Source organism: Amblyomma mixtum, chromosome 6 (genome assembly GCF_055824585.1).
Source record: "Amblyomma mixtum isolate Tamu chromosome 6, ASM5582458v1, whole genome shotgun sequence".
Lineage (NCBI taxonomy): Eukaryota > Metazoa > Arthropoda > Arachnida > Ixodida > Ixodidae > Amblyomma > Amblyomma mixtum.
This window is the reverse complement of record NC_143017.1, coordinates 49429088-49448886: the sequence shown is the minus strand read 5'-3', so window position 1 is coordinate 49448886 and position 19799 is coordinate 49429088. Positions and strand designations below refer to the sequence as shown.

At 48.0% G+C, this 19799-nt stretch overlaps 1 protein-coding gene across 1 annotated transcript in view; it reads right to left on the bottom strand.

The window, feature by feature from the left end:
• Positions 1 to 9568: 9568 nt before the first annotated feature.
• LOC149339034 (uncharacterized) overlaps positions 9569 to 19799 on the bottom strand; it is an 87643-nt gene continuing 77412 nt past the window's right edge. The window contains exon 2 of the mRNA XM_089550865.1: positions 9569 to 10344. Coding sequence (XP_089406991.1) covers positions 9569 to 10339 — 771 coding nt within the window. The 5' untranslated portion in view covers positions 10340 to 10344. The remainder of the gene's footprint in view (positions 10345 to 19799) is intronic.

The window sequence follows — 19799 nt, the reverse complement described above, 5'->3', positions numbered from 1 at the left end:
TTGAGACCGGCTCCCACCCGCCTTTTCGGCAGCGCCCCTATCGCGTGTCTGCGGCTGAGCGTCAAGTGATAAGTGAGCACGTTGAAGACATGCTGCACCGTGGCGTCATCCGTCCCTCTCGCAGCCCTTGGTCTTCTCCTGTGGTGCTGGTCAAGAAGAAAGACGGTTCTATAAGATTTTGTGTCGATTACCGGCGACTGAACAAAATTACCCACAAAGACAATTATCCGCTTCCCCGCATCGATGACGCTCTTGACTGTCTCCAAGGCGCCGAATACTTCTCCTCTCTTATTTGAAGTTTGAAGTTTATTTATTTCAGGCAGACGTGATACAAATGTACAGGTCTGTCTAAGAGGCTGACAAAAAGGCACAGGTGCCTGACGAGTGTCAGCCTCTCAATACACACAGCACCTCAGCATACGGTGAAGGAAAAGAAAGGAAGGAAAATGTGGACATGAAAACGGTTGCAGGCACTGAATTACAGGTGAAAAAACGAAAAAAAAAAAAAAAGAAAAAAAACATGCAGCGATACAAAACGTGATGCAAAGGTAAGAAACTAGCACTCAAAAAAGCAAGAAATGTACGAAGTCAAGTCCTTTCTACTATGACATTAAGTAGGCATTCAACTTCTTTTTGAAAACCCCTATGGACGGTGATTGATTTACAATTGTCATGATGGCTGGGTGACGATTTAACAAATCGGGTATAACAAAGGATTGCTTTTGCATGCCATAATTTGTGCGTATTTTACATATGTTGTAAGCTGTGCACCTTGTGTTGTAGCTGTGTTCTTTCAGCAGATATTTTCGGAAAAATTCAGTTTCATTAAGCTTGACTGCGCGGAATATGGCAATTGCAGTTTTTCTGTTTAACAGGTTTTCGATAGTTAGCACAGTGTTCTTCTTGAAAAGTGGGGCAGAATGAGTCCTGTAAGGTGCATTTTCTATAATGCGTACTATTCGTTTCTGTAATGTATATAACCTATCTAAGTTGGTTTTTGTTGTAGTTCCCCAAACGGATAAACAGTATTGAAGGCGTGAATGCACTAGACTATAATAAAGCTGAATTTTCAGTTGTTGGGGTAGCAAGTTTCTTAACTTATTAATAATACCAATAGATCTCACAATACTGGTTTTTATGCTGTCGATATGATTTGACCAGTTCAAGTTTTCTTCAAACAAAACTCCCAGAAATTTATGAGAAATGGAGCGCTCAATGGTCTCACCGTTATATTTTAGCGCTATGTTTTCATCAATATGCTTACCACGAGGGCGAAAAACAATGTACTTTGTTTTCTTAATGTTAAGTTCTAATTTATTTATTCTTAGCCATTCAGAAATGTTCTTTAGCCAAATGTTAGCTTCGCGCTGAACATTAGATAAGTTTGCACCAGAAAAAAATACGTTAGTGTCATCAGCATATAGTATGATGTCTGCTGTTAGGGCACGTTAATAATGTCATTTATGTACAAAAGATTGGGCTACAAAAGTTTGGGCTACTGGCAGGTCCCGATGGCTGCCGCTGACCGTGAGAAGACCGCATTCGTTACCCCCGACGGCCTTTACGAGTTCACCGTTATGCCATTCGGCCTGTGCAACACGCCAGCTACATTCTAAAGATTGATGGATAACGTCTTCCGCAAGCTGAAGTGGCATACGTGCCTCTGTTACTTGGACGATATCGTTGTCTTTTCGGTAGATTTCTCCACTCACCTCACGCGCCTGCAGCAGGTTCTGACTTGCCTCACCGACGCTGGCCTACAGCTTAATCTGAAGAAGTGCCACTTCGGCGCCCGGCAGCTAACCATCTTGGGTCACATTGTATCTAAGGAAGGCGTTCTCCCCGACCCGGCCAAACTTCGCGCTGTTGCGGAGTTTCCCAAGCCGACAACAATTAAGCAGCTTCGGAGCTTTATCGGTCTGTGCTCCTATTTTCGGCGCTTCGTCCGCAATTTTGCGTCGATCATTGCGCCACTCACGAAACTGCTTGGAACCGACAACCACCTGTCCGCTTGGTCCCCCGAATGCGACGACGCGTTCACCACACTGCGCAGTCTTCTTACCTCGCCGCCCATACTTCGCCACTATGATCCGAGAGCCCCTACCGAGGTGCATACTGATGCAAGTGGCGTCGGCCTCGGAGCTGTCCTGACTCAGCGGAAAGATGGTTATGAGGAATACGTCGTGGCGTATGCGAGTCGGGTGCTCAACAAGGCTGAATGCAACTATTCCGTTACGGAGATGGAATGTTTAGCGATCGTCTGGGCACTCATGAAATTTCGACCCTATCTGTACGGCCGCCAGTTTGATCTCGTCACGGACCATCACGCGCTTTGCTGGTTGTCGTCTCTTAAATACCCGGCCGGCCGCCTCGCCAGATGGGCTCTCCGCCTTCAGGAGTTCGACATCCGCGTTGTATATCGCTCTGGCCGCAGGCACATGGACGCTGACGCTCTATCTCGATCTCCTCTGCCCACCGCCGCTGCATGCTCATCCGTGCCAGAACCCGTCCTCTCGCCTCTTACCACCTCTGATATGCTTGCGGAACAGCGCAAAGACCCGTGGCTTGCGTCGATCATCGACGTCGTGACCAACGCTCACACTGCTGTGCCTTCGCGCACTCTCCGCCGCCAGGCACCCCATTTTGCCTTCCGTGATGGCCTGCTCTACCGCCGTAACTACACGCAACATGGTCGACGGTGGCTCCTCGCGATACCTCGCCATTTACGTTCTGAGATCTGTGCCTCGTTTCACGCTGACCCACAATATGCCCACGCCGGTGTGTTGAAGACGTTTCAAAGAATATCTCAACGTTATTATTGGCGGGGCATGTACGGGTACATTCGCCAATACGTCCGCTCCTGCATCGCCTGTCAGCGACGCAAGTCTCCCGCGCCCCGTACGAGCGGCCCCTTGCCAGATAGTGTCGCATCATTCATCGGACCACCACTGCCTACCACCATCAAACTAACGGGCTGACTGAGCGCTTTAATCGCACTCTCGGCGATATGCTCACCATGTATGTCTCGTCAGATCAGTCTAACTGGGACGCTGTCCTGCCTTTTGTGACGTACGCATACAATACCGCCACTCAGTCAACCACCGGATTTTCCCCTTTCTACCTGTTGTATGGCCGTGAGCCGTCCTCCACAATGGACACGGTTTTGCCGTACACTCCCACGCCTCTGAATGCACGCCCCTTTCCGAACTCGCCAAGCAGGCCGAGGAATGTCGCCAACTGGCCCGTTCTTTCACCTCGGACTCCCAAGGTCGCCGAAAGCATGAACGCGATGCCCATCAAACCGCGCACGCTTTCTCTCCAGGTTCATTAGTTTGGCTTTGGGTCCCCTCCACTACACCAGGACAGTCTTCGAAATTTCGCCGAGAACATCATGGCCCTTACCGCGTCGTCGAATCAACGTCCCCTGTTAATTATATTGTAGAGCCGCTTACACCGTCTTCGGACTTGCGTCGTCGCGGCCGTGAGCTTGTCCATGTCAGTCGCCTCAAGACTTATTACGACCCGCTCCTCTTGCCATCACCATAGGTCGCCAGGATGGCTCCTCTTCCATCCCTGGGCCATTGCAGTGAATTACAATGAACGCGCCTGAACTATTATGAATGCGGCTCAGGTTGCCTCGATGGCAGACGAAGAAGTTGACGACGAAGTGTGCCGGCGCGCGGCTCCAGCTCTCTGGCTGTGTAGACTGACTGATTTTGCTGCCATCCGCTCAGCTCTTTGGTGAACTGTATTGCTGAGTTCACTAGTACGGCAACCCCCTCTCAATACATACATACATACATACATACATACATACATACATACATACATACATACATACATACATACATACATACATACATACATACATACATACATACATACATACATACATACATACATACATACATACATACATACATACATACTGTTACGATTCATCTTGAGACCGGAGATGAAACGTGGCGGCAATTTTGACGGGTCGTTGTACTTCAACTTGACCCCACGATGACCTCGCAGAAAAGGGTGACTTTCTGGGAAGTGGCCGACGAGGCTCTTCCCACACTCGGCTCGGCGAAAACGACCTCCCCTTCGAGAAGCAACCGACGACAGGAGAAGAAAGGGTGTCCCTCGTCTTGAAAAAAGAACCCGGAACGAATCAGAGGAAGCCTGCGCAGCTGCGGCTGTGACGTCAACACGACACAATGCTATAGGAATGCGGACTGCGGACTTAGGAATGCGGACTTGCCAGTTCCCACGTGCGGGCTCTAAACAGGTGTCTTGGCCAGCTGCGTCTGTGACGTGTGGTGGCGATCTTTTGTGCCCCATGAGTTACCGCCTAGTGAGGGGGCTCAACAGGTCTTCGATGGTGGTGCTGGTGCCGATCTTTTGTGTCGCGATGGAAGGTCCCCTGGTGCAGGGGCGGAGTCTTGGGCTATATAACCTGCGACCAAAGTGGGCACGAACGCTCTGGACCTTCGGTAATAGGTTCATCCAGTGTGGCTCTGAACCTTGGGTAATAGGTTCATCCAGTGGCTCTGAGCCTTGGATAACAGGCTCATCCAGACGCTCGACGCTATGATCTCTTAACTTTTGATTCCTTGCTCTTCTATTTGTAAATTTTTGTAAATAAGTGTCTCAGTTTCTTGCCATTAAATCTGCTTGTTTTTGTAATCTCCAACTGCGAAGATTCAGACGTTCCTCATCCCAGCCACGCTACCTCGAGACACAACAACTGGTGGCAGCGGTGGGATCTGCTACCTTGCGTCCCAACAACTGGTGGCAGCGGTGGGATCCGAAGCCGTGGGATCCGAAGCCTTGGGATTCGAGGCCTGGAAGTCCCGACATCTGTGGAACAAAGACTGGTGAGATACGAAGACCCAACAACTGTGGATCAGCGATGAGAATCTGAAGCCACAAGCGACAACAACGGTCGGCCAGCGAGAGTGCAGCTGTCTCGGGTCATGATCACGTGTGTGGGTGAGTGCTTGGCTTTTCCTTTGATGTGGACCAGGTTCTAAAAGAGGGTTAAAATTTAGAACTGGTAGACACCTGTGCTTAAATCTTACAGGTTTGGTATTTTTGCATAGTTGTTTTGGAAATAGCTCAGACTCAGAACTATCATGGACCTACAGAGACTGCAGGAGTCGGACCTGTTGCTGTTGTGTGAGGAATTGGGGATTGAGACAAGGGGTTTGGCACGAAAACCCATGATAATTCAGGCCATTACTAATTTGGGGGCAGATGATGAGGAGCTCATTGAAGAGTGGAGTCTCATCGAACAAAAAAAGAAAGAGCGAGAAAAAGAGCAGCTCAGACAGCAGGAGGAGCGAGAGAGAGAGGAAAACTGGCGTCAGCGCGAACGTGAGAGGGAAGCAAAACTACTGAAGCTAAGGACTGAGCTCAGTAAGTTAGAATTGGAGTTGAGCAAGAGGTCGGGCGGTTGTCCCCAGCAAGTGGTACCTCTTCTCAACAAGGAGGCAGGCGAGAGGTGTGAAACTATTCCGCAGAAAAGCCTCCGTGTGGATAAAGAACAAGAAAGGCGAAAGCTTCGCGAGGAAAACGAAAGGTGTGACGCGCTTACTGTTAACCCTGAGACAGATAGCGCGTTGGCAGATAAAACAGAGGTCCCGCGCCAGAAAGAATGCAGTGAGGTTCGGTGTGAAAGAAATGACAGAGACAGAGAGGGGACACCGCAGGTGCAGCTGGCGAGCGCTAGCAGTCAGGAAGTTAAGGCGGTACTAAGGGGCACAAAGAGTGAACGGGAATTGCCTGACGGTAACAGTGAAGCGCCAGGCAAGAGCCCAACGCTCGCCGGAAGGTGCCACAGAAACGCGATTGATTCTGTAATCCGAAATGGGTTTGATGCTGCTCCGAAAGAAAGGAGGCAGGAAAATGAGCTTTGGTGCTCAGATGGAACCACAGGAGTGGATGATTCAACAGTTGAGCCACCGCCTGGCACTGTGAGTAAACCGCAAGTAGCGTCGCGGCGCAGGAAAAACCGCGAACGCGACAAGCGAATGAGGATTGCTAGGACAGGTGTTAATGCTGATGCGAGGGCCGGCAAATTAACTCGGGACAGCACCGCCAGAACTGTGAAAGAAAAGGGAAAACCAACAGTGTCATTTTCCCGAAGGCGGCTGGGCCCGAGGAAAGCCAAGGTGACTGCCCTTGCAGGCCGAAGGCACCATTGTCCATTGAACAAACATCGCGAACGCGACAAGCGATTGAGAAGTGCCAGGGCAGGTGTTCATGCTGATGCGAGGGCCGGCAAATTAACACGGGACAGCACCGCGAAAACTGTTGAGGGAAAGGGAAAACCCACAGTGTCATTTTCCCGAAGGCGGATGGGCACGATGAAAGCCCAGGTGACTGCCCTTGCGGGCCGAAAGAGCGACAGACGGCGTGGTCGTTGGACACGTGACGCATGCTACATGTTACGAAGAATAGGGCTCGACAGCCACACAAAGGGGCGCCGCAGAGAGCGCGTGAGTCGGAGGGAGTCGCTGCAGGCAGGGACAAAGAAATGGTGGAGGCACCCTTTCCTCGGTAGGTCGAGCGGAGGCGGAACCAATCAGGCACGCAGTTTTCTTGAAGCACCTGCTTGTGGACCGGCCATCCGACCACGACCGCGCAGGGCGCGGCTGAAGCATGTCCAAGTCGGGGAATAAGTGTTTGCCTTTTTTTTTTTTTTGTGCATTGACTCACTGTAAGAAAAAAAAAAAAAAAAAAACGAGACAGGGGTGAAGGCAAACGAGTTCCCTTTTTTAGTGGTAATGCTGAGTGGTGTTAGTGGACTACAGGATTTTCACTCAGTTATGCAGCTTTTGGAGCTGTTTACTTTTTTTTGTACATGCAGGAAGGGACGCGGACTTCTTAGCTGTTCTTTTTTTTAAGCAGTCCGGAATGCTCTTTAAGAACCAAAATTGCTACTAATAGTTTTTTTCGTGCGTTTTTGAAAGTGAAGGGCACAGTAGCAGGTTCGGGTTTTCTCAGCTTGTGTGGGTCCTGGGAGTTTTCAGTGTGGGCTATTCACAACGGCTATACTAACCGGATTATAGCACCCTCTTTTGGAACTGGTTTGCTCGGAGGAAAGTTGAGTGCTTGCTTGCGCATGTGGTTGAAGTTTCAGAGACGCCTCAAAGAATTTGGCCGGCGTAATAGAAGACCACGCTGCGAGCGGCAGAGGGCTTCTGGCATACTTCTGGCATGCTTCTGCAAGTCGTCTCTTCATGCAGCAGCGATGACTGCTACTCGCCGAGACTCGTCTGGCGGGGAAGGTAGCTGTTACGATTCATCTTGAGACCGGAGATGAAACGTGGCGGCAATTTTGACGGGTCGTTGTACTTCAACTTGACCCCACGATGACCTCGCAGAAAAGGGTGACTTTCTGGGAAGTGGCCGACGAGGCTCTTCCCACACTCGGCTCGGCGAAAACGACCTCCCCTTCGAGAAGCAACCGACGACAGGAGAAGAAAGGGTGTCCCTCGTCTTGAAAAAAGAACCCGGAACGAATCAGAGGAAGCCTGCGCAGCTGCGGCTGTGACGTCAACACGACACAATGCTATAGGAATGCGGACTGCGGACTTAGGAATGCGGACTTGCCAGTTCCCACGTGCGGGCTCTAAACAGGTGTCTTGGCCAGCTGCGTCTGTGACGTGTGGTGGCGATCTTTTGTGCCCCATGAGTTACCGCCTAGTGAGGGGGCTCAACAGGTCTTCGATGGTGGTGCTGGTGCCGATCTTTTGTGTCGCGATGGAAGGTCCCCTGGTGCAGGGGCGGAGTCTTGGGCTATCTAACCTGCGACCAAAGTGGGCACGAACGCTCTGGACCTTCGGTAATAGGTTCATCCAGTGTGGCTCTGAACCTTGGGTAATAGGTTCATCCAGTGGCTCTGAGCCTTGGATAACAGGCTCATCCAGACGCTCGACGCTATGATCTCTTAACTTTTGATTCCTTGCTCTTCTATTTGTAAATTTTTGTAAATAAGTGTCTCAGTTTCTTGCCATTAAATCTGCTTGTTTTTGTAATCTCCAACTGCGAAGATTCAGACGTTCCTCATCCCAGCCACGCTACCTCGAGACACAACAACTGGTGGCAGCGGTGGGATCTGCTACCTTGCGTCCCAACAATACATACATACATACATACATACATACATACATACATACATACATACATACATACATACATACATACATACATACATACATACATACATACATACATACATACATACATACATACATACATGCACGCATGCCTGCATACATGCATCAATGCATAAGTTGGAGCTATACTTCCTGCCAAAAGAGAAATTTCTGTCGCTTTCTTCTCTGATGGGATATTTGGTAGGCTGCAGGCAACATTTCTCAACTAAAGAAAGTTTTTTCTCAGAGAATACATGCATTCTGTCCCAAAGAACAGGCATGTCTCCATGCTTTACAGCGCTCTGGTTGTTCTACTCGTGTTGCACTCAAATCCTTGCGAGGGTGTCAGCGCACTCAAGGTGTACACACCCAAGGACCTCCCACGATGCCGCTTCCACGCACCCAAGTTTCCGAGATCCGGGCCACGTGAAAGATTCGTGAGTACGATGAGCCTTTAATGAATGTACTCGTTGAATAATGGAATAAAATTAAAGGGGAATTAACAAGCGCATTTTCATTAAGCAGGCAGTGTTTCAGATTACGCTAGCGGCTTGCAAGCACAAACGTTTATAATACACGACGCTTAAACAGAGTCGGCTATATATGTTTTTATTTAAAATCTTAAAATTCACATTTCAGCATAGAGAACGTTTATTTAATTGCAAGCACCCGGTTCCCCTTGAGAATTGTCATCATCACTCTCAGCCGGCAAATGAACTAAGAAAAGCTACTTTTTGAATGTTGATCCAGCAACTAGTCCCACAGACACGTGCGCTCCTCAAATTGGTGTCGCTAACAGCATTTTCAGTTCATTCCTGACACATTGTGAAGGCCGGCGGGCCACTTCGGGAATTCTCGTTCAGCAGACATCCGCCCTATCAAATCCGAGATATCAGAAAAATGTTGTAAGAAGTGGTCCCGTTAATTAACTTTCAATAAACGCACTTGTATAAGCTTAGTCCCGCGAATCTACTGTGATGTGATTGTAGAATAATAATATCATTCATCTCCGTTTAAATTTCACATGCAACCATGTCCGAGAACTGTTTTTCAGTGCAACAAACATTCTCGTCGCAAAAACACCGCATTTGACGTGATCGAAGAAAAACACCCCTCGGAATTCGCCGGTGCCTAAGCATTACACTTTTGATACGAGGACACGAACGAGCCCTGCGTACACTCGAACACCTCGGCGAAAGCAGGGTTCTTGACCAGTGGCCAAATACACTTGTGGAGCGCGCTCACTGCTGCGAAGGTCGACGATTAGCAGGCCGCGAGGCAGAATCGCAGGACGAACTGCCTCTGCACCGCTGTCAACGAATCAGACATGGAAGTCATGCGCTCATGGGCACATCAGTGAGCGTCCACAGCAGCGGCGATTCTTGGTGAAGCTCTGCCGCGGAGATCTTTCTCTGCGCTTACCCCGGGCGATGCTTATGCGCGACAACGATGCCGTCAAGGGCCACTACAGCGGTCGCGAGCCTCGGAGCCGCTGGCGCGCTGACGGCCCCAAGGATGACCCTGACATAGAGTTGCAAATCAGCCGTAGCCGGGAACGACGTCTGCAGAGCTCTGCCCTTAAATGCGTACGCCACTGCGGCTGCGTAGAGCCGCTGAGGGCGCAGCGTCAGAAATCCATTGAGGCCCACTGTGAACGATGTCTCCGCGCCCACCTTCATGGCATCGCGTGTCGTCCTGCTGTCGGTTATTCTTCTCACGAGAAACTTGTGCAAGAAGAAGAGCATGTCATCCTCCAGAGCGAGCGCCCTGCTCTCCATGGCAGCCAGGCATTGCGAGTAGAAGCCGCCACCGGCCCGCAGGCCACCAGCGAGCCCCGCTCCCGCGGCGTTCGCGCTGGGACTATCGAAGATGGTGCGCATCTGGACCAGGTAGTTGTCCAGAGACTCCTGGAGGAATCCCAGGTGCTCCCAGTTCCAGGTCCACCGACTGCACACGTGTTCGTAGATGTCGTCGCAGGGTTTTACGCTGTGGTTCAGAAGGCTTTCCAGAGCTTCGTACGGGTCGCTGCACGCCAGGCCCTCACAGCGACGGACCGTTACCGGCGGTTTGCCTCCCAACTTGGTCGCGAGCAAATATATGATACCGCACGCGATCAAAACGGCGACGGCGGCTACTGGCAGCGTCGGTTTGCACACTGCGTCGATTCCAGCGTCATAGCCACTGGTCATGAAACCTGCGGAGAAAAAAAAAATTAGAACGTTTTTTGTTAAGCGCACTACGTAAAGTTCACTGCGAAATTCTCAATGGTTCTGTGACGTTTACAGTGACAGTGCTCTTCGGTTATTGCCTTGTCCTTATAATTATTTTATTCCCCATCCAAGGCAAGCTGTGTCTGTGTAACGCCATTGGACGTGACTACATTATCCTCGACCTCATATTTGCCAGTCTGCTGCATTCGGACTTTGTAAGAATGTACACCGGTTTCCCAAATGTTTTCATTCATTTTAAATGGAGTGTGGACAAAAAACTCGGCCATTCCGATGCCGACGGCTGCCAAATGCGCTTCGCTACCGCCGAAACCCAGCTCAGTTTCTTTCGAGGACACCAGTATAACCGACTAAAGCCGCGCAATGCCTTAGGGGCTATAACCCTACTCTCGTGAGCCCAAGGTGGCAAGATTGAACACCGGCTGCGGCGAAGGCATTTCGATGTAAGAAAGCAAAAGCACTTGTTTTATGAGTTGTAAAAGAACCTCCGAGGGCAGAAATGAACTGATAGCCCTCCATAAAGATGTCCCTCATAGCTATCGTGTAACGCCGGGAAATTAAGCAACCTAAAACATTCCAGTATTTCCCAATAAACAATTTGTGTTCAGAACTCGTGCGCGCCTGCGGCCTTGCTGCTGTCACTGCTATGCTACTATATATTACATTAATTGACGACAATCACCTTGGTAATTTACGACTGGGCCGTTTATAAAGCCCATCTGAAATCATCACAGATGCATAAGAATTGGTAAGGGTTTAACGTTGTTAAACCGAATACACCTGCGAAAGCAGTTGTTCATTCTTGAATTGGCAGGGGAACTTAAGCTTCCCGTTAAGGATGCGACGTGACATTTTCAGTGTGTAATGCCCATACATGATGAACTGGCAATTCTCTACTTAGCATCCTTAAATGGCGCCGCGTCCTTATACCAGTAACAGCGCGGGTGCGCAGCGGTTAAGCGATGCACCACTGCACTGGCATGTGGCTGTTCCTATCACAGCCGCCGGTTTGGATTGTGCGACCCATGTTTATCTTCCCGAGCAGCCTCTCGCGCAGCTGCCGCGAAGCTCCTACGAAATTACCCGAGCTTACTAGACTTTCTACCCGAGTTTACCCGAGTAACTCGGGTAGTAATTCGGGTTGCTATGTAACGGCAAAAGATCGTACGTACGGTGACAAGATCCTTGGTCGGTGCTGTAAAGGGTATGCGTGCTTGCGTACTAAGAATCATAGCGCAATGGGTTATTTATCTGCCTAATAGAGTAATTCGTTAAATCCCATATATTTAGAAGGTTGTTCTGTACTTTACACTCATAGATATATGATAGTCTTCATACCCCTCCTGGCACAATGATGCAGTGGTTAAGCGAGGCACCAGTGCCCTGCGATGGTAGGAGCTCCCAGTGGTGGGCCTGGTGCGGTCCAGGTTGCTCTTCCTGAGCTATCAATCATTAATTTAATTACCACCTGCCAGGGTAATCAGTTTCCTCACTATCTGGTGGGCAGGTTGTGATGACACCACAAGGTCACGTGATTTAGACGGCCCACTTGGCTCCTAGGTTACTCTCTGGGGACCACCTGCCATAGCTATGCCGATGATTTTTCGCTCACAACGCCGACGTCGGATTTTTTGGAGCACGAGGCCCTCAACGTTATCGCGTTAAGAATTCTGACTTTGTATGGCGTCATTGAAATCGTAGTTGAAATCCGAAAGAAGAAATGACGATACGTATGGCATGTATTGGGAAGACAAAAGTAGGTACAGCCGTCGCAGGGGGCGTCATAGTGTTAGGTGGGCGGATGCGATCAAGACATCTGAAGGAATAAGGCGGCCGTAGCTTGCACATCGCAGGATTAATTGAAGGGATATGGAGATGGCTTTGTCCTGGAGCGGACGTAGTTCGGTGTGGTGGTTATGATGTTGAAAGTGTCAAAAAAACGGATGGGGTATTCCCTTCAGCGTCATCGTAAGCTCATTATTTGTTGTTTTGGTTTTTTCTCATTGGGTAATAAAACGCATTTGCCGTCTGCCGTAGTTGTAAGCATTGCCAGGAAGGCTAAGGCAATGTGCGCAGTCGCGGTCACACAGAACGTTTCAGAAATAAATGAGGCAAAAGTGGCTCTGAAAAGGAAATGACGAGGTTGCCTTAGAGAAAGACACGCCGCGAAGAAAATTTATAAAATCTCATTAATCGTCACTTGGGCTAAGCAGAAAGGTCATGGACAAGTTTACAACTGCAGCAGGGCTATTGGCAAGTTGTAGCATTAATATTTCAAGCTACTATTTCAACGAGAGCAGAATTGTATAATTGTCATGCACTGACCAGCATGAGAAATTACGCCCCTACTGAAAGCATTAGTAAGTTAGAAACAACAAATCTCCATGCACTGATCCTAGCGGAGTGTGGCCCTGGTTCTAAAAAGATACCCACTATAATGCCCGAAGAAACTCAGACTTCTTTAACTATTAAGATGCGAACAATTCGCGACAAGTGCACCGTCTCCACCATCTTCCACGTGCCTTGCACATCTTTCCGGCGCATACAGAGGCTTTATCGTGGGCATTCCATTGTATACCGCTGATAGAAAAGCACAACAAAAGGCGACGCTTGTCTGCAAGGGCACAAAGGAGACAAAGCTTAATTGAGGTACGCCGGCGGCTATTCATAGAACAATATCTGTCTAAAGAGCAGGCTCTGCTTGGCATGCACATGTATGACCGGAGCAGTGATGAAACAAGTGCACATAAACTTTGACAAATCCGCCATATTTCAGACAGCCTTCATGTTGGAGGGTATCAGCAATCTCGTGGACTAGCCTACTCAAATTCTGCGTTGGACGTCTATGTCCTGATACCTTCTTATAAGAAGCTATTACTTCAGGTCTCATAGCATTAATCGGTAGTGACCACTTGTAGCCTTGCAGCCGCACTTTCAGTGGCTGCTGTGAATATGATCATGAGGAAAAAATGTTTCGAAGAGGCTTCTTCTCCCCCAAAGCATCAAACGAGAGCGATAAGGGTGCCTCGCCTCACGATCTCGGGAGCGGGAGAGCACACACATCGAATGCCCACCTAGGCCACGTCACACTAGGGTGCACACCTTCCGGAGAGCCCGTACTGAGCCTCTTTTCTGCGTTAGGCCTAAAGCTCACCATGGCGACGTTGCACAGCTAACGCCGCATAGTTAACGGATTGCTGAGTAATTTTCCGGGTGCACTTGTGCCGCCTTCCCAGTACGCGAAGGGACTGCCAATGTAAACTGGGTGCGTTGAAATCCCCAATGATCACCAGGGGTTCATTGTCAGCCGACTTGAGAGCACGATAGAAAATTTCGCTGAACGTAACACGCGGCTTATGCGGGGGGCAATAGACATTAAGCACATGTATTGACGGGTCGCGGCGCCTGAGAGGCAGAACCCTCACCATGGTGTATTCTTGCTCACTCTCCAGATCAAGATCGACCTGAATCGCGGTGTATGCTTTATGCACCAGGATGCAGGTCGAGGGGCCCCCCCCTGAAACGAGCTATACCCAGAGAATTTAGCATCATTGCCGGGCTCTTGCAAAGCAAGAAGCGCCGGCATGTCACCAAGGGACTGCAGGTAGAGCTGGAGATGTGACCGTTTTTTGCAGGCTCTGAAACCCCTGCAGTTCCATTGAATGATTTCGAATTGGTCTAATTTTTTTTAGCTTTCTGAGAAGGTTTGCCAGCCATATTGATGTTTTTATTTTACAGTGCTGGGTAGCCACTCGGTTCGGGGGCCGGCGCAGCCCCAGGTAGGGGTTGCATCAACGCCGCGGCTATCGGCCCGGAACCGCTTTCTTCCGCTGCCTGTCGAGGAGCTATTTTACGTTTTAGCTTCGGGGAGTCCCAGGAGAGAGAATTTTTTATTTGGGAGCTGACCCAGGGCTGCACCGCCTTAAGGACAGAGTCAGTCACCTGGGCCGCAATGTCGGGAAGCATTGCAGCAAATGCGGAACTGAACATGTCCTCAAAAGGACTCGCGGACCGCAATCATAATTTGGTTCGGGAGCGCTGCCACCCGCTCCTCCAACTGCTCGGCTTTACGCTCCAGGGCCTCGAAGCGGCCGGCGTCCGCGGGGGCCGAATCGACCACCGTGTCCGCGGTTTGCCGCGAGACGCTAGTTAGGCAAGATGATACTGAGGATCCGTCATCACTATCCTCGGGCTCAGTGTTCTGCATGGGCTCGGACTGCCCGGCCTGCTTAGCTTCTAATTCTTGAATTTTACGGGCGAGAATTTGATTTTGGCGCCTGAGCTCCTCTACCTGCCGCTGTAGGGGGCCTGAGCGTGCGCGCATATTTAATCACTGGCTACCGCTGGGGAAAATGAAGGCTGAAGTTCTGTCTTTAAAACGATGGCGTTAAGAGTATCCCGCTGTGTGGGCATGTGCCATTTTACGAGGATAACAATTACAACAACAACAAGAACGTGTTCCGTTCAGCGGCAACTTTGGCGCAGAGAAAAACAGCCTACCACCTAGGTCACGTGATCTTGTGACGTCATCACAACCTGTCTATCGGACAGCGAGCAAACTGCCCACTTGGTCGTGAAAATTGCTCGGGAAAAGCAACCTGGAGTCATACCCCTCATTGATGGCTCAGTTTGAAACAGCCACCCATCGCAGGCCAGTGATGCATCGCTTAACCGCTGCACCACTCCACGGGAAGTTGTATGAAGACTCTCCGCGATCTATGATTCTAGCGAATCACCAGTTCCGCATATATGAGTTTGAATTGAATTGAATTGAATTGATTTATTTTCATGTAATACACATGAAAATAAATGACCAACCCTCTTCTATTCTTCACTCAGGTGCTGCTGCTTTGGTCTGCTCCGGCGCAGGCCAGCGACGAACTTACGGTGAAGCGAAGCCAACCAGCCTACTGCAAGCTCGACAATTTTTACCAACGTGCGCTTTCTCCCGCCGATTTGCCGGTGGTCGATGGATTCACTTGGACAGCGCAAGTGACAGGGACATCAACGGAAGGGGCGTCTTTTTCGGGACTGGATTTTCATCGCATCGCCAGTGGGCTTGGCGGCACTGGAACAACTATGACCAACCCTCTTCTATTCTTCACTCAGGTGCTGCTGCTTTGGTCTGCTCCGGCGCAGGCCAGCGACGAACTTACGGTGAAGCGAAGCCAACCAGCCTACTGCAAGCTCGACAATTTTTACCAACGTGCGCTTTCTCCCGCCGATTTGCCGGTGGTCGATGGATTCACTTGGACAGCGCAAGTGACAGGGACATCAACGGAAGGGGCGTCTTTTTCGGGACTGGATTTTCATCGCATCGCCAGTGGGCTTTGCGGCACTGGAACAACTATGACCAACCCTCTTCTATTCTTCACTCAGGTTGGTGAAAAGCGTTTTGTAGATGCTGTCAGAGACGACTGTCGTGGTCTACTAGTGCTGCCGAGCCCACAGGCAATTTGTGTTTTGATTGTTGATTGTTGGAATACAGTGGCACTGTTGTTAATGTGTAGCGGGGATATAGAAACGAATCCTGGCCCAACGCAGAAAGAATTGTTCGAGCAGTTACTCGAGGGTCAGTCTGCCTTGCGAAGCGACATGAACCACTTAAAAGAACAAGTAAACAATATGGAAAAATTGTTCAGTGGCTTCCAATTGACGCTTACTCGATTGGAGAAACGACTTGGTGACACTACACAGTTTTCGGACACCACTGAACAATTTCAAACCAGCCTGCAGTCTATTGAAAAAGTCATGACTTTTCAAACTAGAAAACTGACAGACCTAGAGGACCGTAGTCGGCGCTCGAATCTAGTCATTTACGGGGTTGCTGAAAGCCCTGATGAGACGGAGCATTCATTAAGAGAAAAGATAGATAAAGAAATCTTCACTAATAAACTTAATGTGGAGGTCAAGTCTATTGGGCGCATTCACAGGCTCGGAAAGCAAACTGGGAAGAGACCAGTCATCATATATCTCCAAAATTTTGCTGAAAAGAAAGCAATACAAGAAAACGTGAAGAAACTAAAGGGGTCCGGCTTCTTCATACAAAATGATTATTCCCGTTCAACCCTAAAGAAACGCAAGCTATTGTGGGAAAGTGCAAAGGCAGAAAGGAATGCTAAAATGAAGGTTTTTCTCGTGCATGATAGGCTGAGGATCGAAAAAGATGTTTTCGTTTGGGATGAAACGCAAAACAGACGCATTAAAGTTATGGCTGGTCACTCTGCAGAAACTGAGGGAATGGAATCATCCACTGTGGAATCATCCACTGTGGAATCATCCACTGTGGAATCATCCACTGTGGACTCACCCGCGGTGGAATCAACCGCTGTGGAATCACCCACTGTGGAATCTCAGGCGTGACGTCACTCTCACACTCAAAAGAAGCACGTGCATTTGCTAAACATAAATGCTCGAAGTGTCATTAATAAAACAGACAGCCTTGAAATAGCTTTACTCCAATACGATCCTCACATCGCTGTAATAACAGAAACTTGGCTTCGCAGTGAAATATTAGACGACGAAGTTTTTCCTCCCACATATCAGGTATTCCAAAACGACAGGTCATCTAGGGGAGGTGGTGTGGCCGTGCTAGTCAAAAATCAAATAGATGCTTTTATTCTGGACGTTGTCGCTGACCTTGAATGCTTGTGCCTAAAGCTGACATGCTGGGGTTATAGCTTAGTTCTGTACGCAATCTACAGGCCTCCTGATTCCCGACCGAGCTACTTAAGCAAACTGCAGATGCATATGTCACAATTCCAAAAGAGCCGAACTCTACTAATTGGGGATTTCAATTTACCTGGCGTCAACTGGGAGCTGTTTCAAACATGTTCGCACCATAACCAAATCATCGATGTCATGTTTGATATAATGCTAGCGCATGATTTGATTCAGGTGGTAGATAAGCCAACACGCGTACATGGTTCGAGCAGTTCTGTTCTAGATTTGGTATTCATAAAACGTGATATCGCTGAATATTCTGTACAAGTTGAGCAGGGGCTCTCTGATCATTATTTAGTAGATGTTAGCTTTCCTCTTTTATCGCCTAAGAAACATCAAAATTCTTCGATTAGGACTTTCAAAGATTACTCCCGTGCCAATGACGCATGCATAGTAGATTATATGGAAAGCTGTCTGACTGAATTCGGTGACACTGACGCCTGCATCCTGTGGCACCGTTTTAAGCGCATGTGCCACTACTGCATTGATAACTTTGTGCCGAGCAAACGTAAGAAAGTTAACAAACAGACTCCATGGATGACGCGTGACATCATACACCAGAAGCGCAAAATCAAACGATTAAAAAAGCAACGAGTGCAACCTGGCATAATCAAGAAACTACAGGAGAATCTTTCACAGTCAGTCCGCGATTCCAAAAGTTACTATTTCAGTACGTCTCTACCAAACTTTATAAAGAACGCACCAGAAAAGTTCTGGAATTACATAACCGGAAAAAAGGCTGTTGTGTCACAGATATCAGTCAACAGTTCCATAATCACAGACCAGAGAGCCATTGCGCAGCATTTTAATACATATTTTCAAAGCGTGTTTTCGAATTCCAGTTCATGTACCCCAATAGTCGCACAGTTTCATGACACCGAAGTCAATTTTGTTTCTTATGCTGGGATATTTTCTATGCTACTGAACTTGAAAACCAAAAAAGCATGTGGCCCTGATAACATTCCTAACATTTTTCTGCGAAGATATGCCGAATCGGTTGCAAAGTTTTTGTATGTACTGTTTCAAGCATCCTTGCGAACTGGGAAATTGCCTGTTGACTGGAAGACCGCCCGAATCATCCCAGTACCTAAGAAAGGAGATCGTTTAATGCTGTCAAACTACCGCCCAATCTCCCTTATTTCATCTTGTTGCAAATTAATTGAACACGTCATTGCTGATCGCATAAATGAATTCCTAAATCGGCACTCCATTTTATCCAAATTTCAGCATGGTTTTCGTAAAGGATATTCAACAGTAACCCAATTAGTAACAATTGTTCACTCCATTGCATTAAGCTTAGACAATAATGGCCAAGTTGATCTAATATTTTTAGATTTTAGCAAGGCTTTTGACAAAGTCCCTCATGATAAATTAATTCTAAAGCTTAAATCTATTGGCCTTCCTGAGATATTAGTTACCTGGATTTCAAACTATTTACCAAACCAAACCAAACCAAACCAAACTTTATTTTATTTTACAAATGTGCATACAGTCTTTAGGATGAGCCACAGGCCAAAAGCTAAAGAAAATAGCTTGAAAATGCCTGTGGCTCATCTAAGAGCCATTACAAAATAATAAAATAAACACATGCATACAACGGTGGCAGATCGCATACGAGCACACTGTAGAAAGAATTTATAATATTTACGATTGAACTGATGGGTACACAGAGATGTAGTTTGAAACTAGAAAAAAACAATTAAAACTGAACAAATGCATTTGAAAGTTATACACTGCTGGGTTGATTACAAAGGGGAAAAGGACACCGATACATACACAAACTACAATATATGAAAAGAAGTTATGGAATATTATTTACAAAGTACACTTTTAAATCATGTGGTCGGAGGTTATACATGCTCAGCTGGTTAGATTCGTAGCTGTTTAGAACATTAGGTATAAGGAAGTTAAGTGCTTGTTTACCATAGTTAGTTCTAGCTCGTGGAAGTGTCCATTTTGCAGTTGATCGGGTTTGAACATACTTTTCTATGGGCTTTAACAATGCGATATTAAGCAAAAAATTACATACTGATGGTGAAGAAAATTTGAGATAGTATAATAGGCGGTACTCAAGAAAAACATTGACACGAATTACTTCATACTTAGTAAACAATTCAGCCGTATGGGCAGTAAAACTGGCACCTGCGATAATCCTGATAGCTTTCTTTTGGAGAATTAGATTTTCTGTAGATTTGTTTTGGATGTGGTAGCCCAAACTATGTGGCAATAGTTAATGTGTGATTGGAATAGGGCATGATAAATCATTCGTTTTATACAGGGAGGAAATTCAGTGCGGTACCGAGCAAGAAAACCAACGGAAGGAGCTAATTTCTTGCGAAGATGTGTTGCGTGTGCGGTCCAGCTCATACAGGCGTCAAAAATTACACCGAGTGATTTGAAGGTGTCCACGATTTCTATTTTATGATTCCCAAGTAAGCAGTATGTCTCGATTGATGGAGAGGAATCGGGCGCTCTTTCAGTCACTTCTGGAGTGCCTCAGGGGAGCGTACTTGGGCCTTTATTGTTCTTACTATATAAATTAATGACATCGTCGACACAACTGTTCCGGGCGTTGAGATTCGATTGTTTGCGGATGACTGCTTGCTGTACAGAGATATTACATGTTCAAATAACCAGATTGACCTAAACACTTCTCTAACTAACATCCTTACCTGGTGCCAGAAATGGGACATGGCTT